This window comes from Triticum dicoccoides, chromosome 3B (genome assembly GCF_002162155.2).
Source record: "Triticum dicoccoides isolate Atlit2015 ecotype Zavitan chromosome 3B, WEW_v2.0, whole genome shotgun sequence".
Lineage (NCBI taxonomy): Eukaryota > Viridiplantae > Streptophyta > Magnoliopsida > Poales > Poaceae > Triticum > Triticum dicoccoides.
The window spans coordinates 636,413,340-636,418,899 of record NC_041385.1 but is presented as its reverse complement, the minus strand read 5'-3'; the positions used below and the strand labels follow the sequence as shown (position 1 = coordinate 636,418,899).

The 5,560-nt window shown below is 42.4% G+C and overlaps 1 protein-coding gene across 3 annotated transcripts; it reads right to left on the bottom strand.

Moving 5' to 3' along the window:
- Positions 1 to 376: 376 nt before the first annotated feature.
- LOC119277554 (ankyrin-1-like) lies at positions 377 to 5,110 on the bottom strand. Of its 3 annotated transcripts, none has more exons than XM_037558831.1 (4): positions 3,856 to 5,110; positions 3,280 to 3,759; positions 1,447 to 1,991; positions 377 to 1,342 (listed from the first exon to the last, which is right to left on the bottom strand). In XM_037558831.1, exons 1-4 carry the CDS (start codon positions 4,211 to 4,213, stop codon positions 635 to 637), a joined length of 2,091 nt encoding a protein of 696 aa, XP_037414728.1. In that variant the 5' UTR covers positions 4,214 to 5,110; the 3' UTR covers positions 377 to 634. The 3 variants fall into 3 exon arrangements, with proteins under 3 accessions (XP_037414728.1, XP_037414727.1, XP_037414729.1); XM_037558832.1 differs by having other exon boundaries at positions 759 to 891; positions 1,013 to 1,342; positions 3,280 to 5,108; XM_037558830.1 differs by having other exon boundaries at positions 3,280 to 5,109.
- Between the last annotated feature and the right edge of the window lie 450 nt (positions 5,111 to 5,560).

The following is a 5,560-nucleotide window of genomic DNA, read 5'->3' as shown; positions in this document are numbered from 1 at the left end:
CCAAAACAATCCTATCCTGACGCAACTTAAGCATGTTAATTGCCCACTATTCTTATTGTTATAGTCAATAAACATTCTAGCACGATATTAAAGCGGAATTGTGTAAATTATGTTCTGCATATAAGTCGGATTGACAACATTGGACATTCTTCTGAAACTTCATATGTGAGGGCAAACAGTTACCCAAATCCAACAACAAATCATTAAGGTAGCAACGCAGAGTACTAACACCAGATGCAAGTATCAAGGCACTAGTGGCGTTATATAATATAAACTGTTAGATAGGTTGGAAGATTTATTTGCTCGTGGATTTGTTATCCTACATTAACCATTTTACATACCGCAAGTGATACATGGAAAATTGAAACCAGTTGCATAATTCAAAGAAGTTATAAATAGCAGAGGTAATCAGCATTTACATGATTATGAGCACAAATTGTTGAACAAAACGGTACATCACAACATAACGTTATTCAAACATACAAAAAGATTCCAAAGAGAAAAATAGACTGACGACTACAGTAAATCCTGAATCCCAAATCTCCAGGACGTCCATGAAAACATCTCACGGAAGAAGTTCTGTGTTTGATGCTTCTTCAAGTCATGAGTGCTGGTAGTTGTATATGCTCCATTTCTAAAACTGGTTGCTTGTATATATGGCCCAAACAAAAATGAATATTATGGGCCAAAATTCCATCAACAGGCTGAAAAGGATTCTCGTTGTTACCATTACCAGTGTACGAGCTAGCCCAATTCGAGTATATAATGGTTGTGCCAGAAGAGCCCACTTTAACCAAAAGTCCATTTGTTTGCATATAACAAGAAGGGGGCTAATGACGCAGATAGCAACTGCAGACTTGTGAGCAACTCGTGCTAGCACCATGTACAAACCTAGTGCAAAAGTTGTTATGAAGCATGTGCCCGATGTTGACCCAAAATACAAGGCCGTCATTAAGTAAATTCTACGAGTCTGTGGGTTTAAAATAGAGTATCCAGAATACATGAGGCCTACCATAGCCATCGCAGACAAGACGAAGGAGAATGTGCTGGCTATTATGAATGCATCAAATGCATACGTCCCAGCAAGTGTTGGTGTGCCTCCATTAACATGTTCATCAGCTTTGTAACCTCCAGGAAGGGCAAAAGTAACACTAAATGTCGCAGTTGCGATTAGAGCCACACCAATACATAGTGTTTGTGTTGGTTCTTTTGCCTTTTCTAATTGTTCCGTTTCATCATATTTTAACTGACGAGTGTAGTTTTCTTCAAAGTGATCACGACGACTGCCACCACTCCTAGCATTAACAACTGTCAGTGCAAAGTGTATCTTTGCTTCACTGATCTGAAAAAACGAAAAAGAAAAGAAGGTGAAGCCAAACCACACAAATCTCCAGTATTTGCTTTCACATCAAACACGGTGCTTAAAAGTACAATTTAGTACATTACCTGATCATCAAAAAATCCTGGGGGAACCCCATATGGGGATATATCTAGAGGAGTTTGCCCAATATTATTTGATAAATTCAAATGTGTGTGTCGATTCCCTAACAAAGCACAAAACATTCGAAGACTCCGTGCCTGGATAGCTAGGTGTAGTGCAGTGTTCCCATCATTGTCTTGGATATTAAGAATCCATAAGAGTGGTCGATTTCTGCAAGCAGAACTGACTATTCTAACTTTCCTTTTCTCAGCAGCTACATGAAGGAATGTCCTTCCCATACTGTCCTGCAAACCGGCACTGCTTGGAGACTTGTTAAGAAACATAGTTATTGTCCCACTTTCACCAACAGAGGCAGCAACGTGTATTGGAAATAATCCGTTGCAATCTGACTGATACAATGCAGCTGAGTTCGCTTCCAATACTTGCCAACATATACTTCCTCGCTGACTTTGCTGTGCCAGAGCTGCAGCAAAATGGAGAGGCGTACTCCCGTTTTCATCCCTTTGTGTAGTGAGATCACTGTTCCATTCCAAGAGCTTTTTTGTAAGCTCTGCAAATAGGGATTTCTGTTCATCAAGGAAGAGAAGAACAACTATGGAAATGACACACTCAATTATAATCGGCAAGCAAAATAAAAATATCAAAATAGTCTCAATAGTCTTTCAGAAGGCAATTTCATTGTGTGTATGTTGTATCTTGTTCGCGATTCATGGACACTTAAATTATAGTTTATACTACTATCACTACGCAACTACTCAACTAATTACATGTGTCCGCACTTACTGTAAATCTACTCATAAATTCATATACTCAAAAACTCATAAATCCGTACTATCACTACTCAACTAATTACATGTGTCCATACTTCCTGTAAATCCATAAACTCATATACTAATTACATGTGTCTGTAAAACTTACAGGTGTCCGTATAGTTTATACTATATCCTAATTTATTTGTGGGAATGAAACAATACTACTATCACTACTCAACTACTCAACTAATTACATGTGTCCGTACTTCCTGTAAATCTCCTTCTGCTAACTGCACTAGCCAAAGTACTAAATTATAGTTTCACCTTTTTCGCAAACTGGTGCTGGTTTATCTGAGTCAAATACGAGTCATGAGAAATGGATTGTATTATTTGAAAGGGAGAATTATAAAATACATTGGGAGCAGAACTATATTTGCAGCACAGGCTGCCTAGCGGAGGAAGTTGAACTGCAATACTGTGGCTTGGTACATACCTTCCCCGACACTTGGGTAACTACATACTGCATTGTTCAGTAATTCTTACAAGGCCAGACCAATATATAGTACTTTCCAACTAGCAGAGCATACAAGAACATCAAGTAATAAGCCATTTACTCCTAGCTACTATGAAATTTGAGGCCCCTGTCATGGTTCGTGAATTTTATTCATTAATTCAGAATTACTTGCTGTTTCTCATGAAGAGATGATGTTTTGTACAGAGAAAATGTTATAAAACAATTATGGCTAGGTGGAATGCACTAGTGAAAGTTGTCAAGTCATATAATTGTGTAGAATACCTAAAGACCATTTTGAGCAGTACTTGTTATCTCAGGGGATTATGGATCAAACTTTCCCGTACACAGTGGAACAAAACTGGTTAGCTGAAAGTAAAAGGCATATGCTAGATGTTGTTCGATGCTTGATGCTTCAGTTGAATTTCAAGAAATTTTACTGGGAAAAATTAGACATATACAAATCCAACTAGGAGATATAAGAGGCAAAACCATGCTGAAAAACATGGAAAATATGTGCAGACAATTGTAACATAATCTAGATTTATTACATGGAATGGAAAGATGTCTGGTACCTGTGCCTCGGAGAACCGCCGCATGCAATGCATTCTGTCCATTTTTTCCAGAGTAGGAAAGTTTCATGTGACTCGCATTATAAAGTGTCTCAACAATGATGTCCTCTTCCAACAAGATGGCCAGGTACAGAGGTGAAGTGCCGTCTTTCGGGAAACTGGCCAGCTCCGAGTTTTCCTCCAGCTTGACTATATCATTATTTCCGATACGGACTGCTTGATGCAATGCTGTCTCCTTATGGCTGTTTTCAATCTCTAGGAGTTCCTTCACTCTGTTAAGACCTGTATTCTCGTCTCTCGCCAAAGTGATGAGATGACAGACCATTCGGGACATCCCAGCCCGTGCAGCGCAGTGCAAGGGCGTGTCACCGTTCTTGTTACGCGCAAACAGGAGATGCCTTGCCTTACTATGGATGATGTCAGCACTCCTCAAGAATCCGTCACTCTCACCATATGTGGCCACCACATGAAGTGCAGTGCCCCCTTCAATGGTGACCCCGTCCAGAAGTGACACAGCAGAAAGTGAAGGCAGGTTCGGAAGTGCTTCAACATCATCAGAAGCTTTCTGCATCGACGTACCTTTGTTGCCGCAGCTGTCGGAGCCGTATGCCGTGAGCAGGTCATGAAATTTTGTGCTAGAATTCATGGAAGGATGCGGCTGACCGTGTCCCCTGTTGAGAAGAAACTCCAAGTCTTGCCAGGCGCCAGAGCAAGCTGATGATAGAAGAAGGGGGTTCATGACCTCTGGGAGAGGCTTCACTGTGGAAGCCTGGATGCTTGGGGCCATCACAACCAGCATTGTCTTTGAATCCTCCGTGCTCAGCAGATCCTTCAACTGCTGACAGTTGCCACGGCCTGCGGCCACCGTCAGTTTGGCATCCACCGACACTTGCACGGCATTTTCTTTCGTGTCATCGCCGCTGCTCCACGATGCCATCAGCACCACTACGTGCAAGCTCTCTCTCTTCCACTTACTGCTCACAAGTTGGATGCGAGGTGGATGATGGCTGCCCTGCCCAGGTCGACATGGGAATACTCTTCAGTAGTTATACAGCTATGTACAGAGTCGTCTCCCCCCAATGACAAAAAGTCATCTTCTCCATTCCTAGCTTGTTTATCTTTAATTAGCCTGGTCCAAATCAATTAGTTAATTCTGCAACTAGATGGACTAATTAATTTAGTATCATCACATCACACAGTTGCTGCTATAATATGCTACTTTAATTAGCCTGGTCCAAATCAATTAGTTAATTCTGCAACTAGATGGACTAATTAATTTAGTATCATCACATCACACAGTTGCTGCTATAATATGCTATATGCTCCAAACGAAGTATTCAGCCTTGTCGTTTCTTCGTGATTATATGGTGGATCTTTCGTTGCAACCATGCGCACTAAAAAGAGGGAAGACAGCGAGATTTCAGATGCTAACGAGTCAAAACAATTCAACAAAGTTGGGATTAGATGGACTTCGAATCTGTAGAGAGCAAACAAAAGTTGAGAGGGACTTATCAAATTCGCCCCCAAGCGTACGAGTTCCCGGCAGGCGGCAGCCGTGCGGCGCGACAATGCCGGAGGCCGGCGACTTTCGACCGGCGGAGCGGCGGAGGAGCCGACGCCAGAGCGTGACGAGATCCGCGCAGATGCGACCACATCAAACGCGTGCGGCGTGAGGCGTGAGGAGCGGCAGGGGGAGCCGGGAGCCGGGAGGCGAGGCGAAGACAGCGGCGGCAACCGGCGGAGAGTCGTTGTCTCGAGTGAATAATTAGCTGCTCAAAATATGCTCAAGATGCAACGCTATTCCTGTCGTGACGAAATCATACTGAACTCTCCTTCGCTTTGTGTATGCACTAGCATATAAATTTTGTGTGTGGATGTGTTCTTTCCCGACTTAAAAGCATATAAGGGGTTTGCTAGAGGTGCTCTTAGGTAACTTTATTCAGTCGATCTAAACAAATGCAAAATTTATTTCCTTTTTATTTGGGTCACGTGTTGTTCGCGCCAATCTGAGTAATGCGTCAGCCGGCCTACTCATTTGGCCCGCCTCGGAGTTGCTTTTTTCATAGAGCCCCGCAAGTGCCACGGTCATAGTTCATCCATCTCGGCCATAGCTCATGAAAAACAAGCAAATAAGATGATCATGCACCTACGTCCATCATGAACTTTTGCTTCCTCTCAAACCAAGCCTTTTTTGGGTCATCTTGCTCGGATCGGCTCCATGATATTCACTTCCTTGAAGATTAGCGTGAGCTCCACCTTCTTTTGCTTCACCTCCACTTCATTG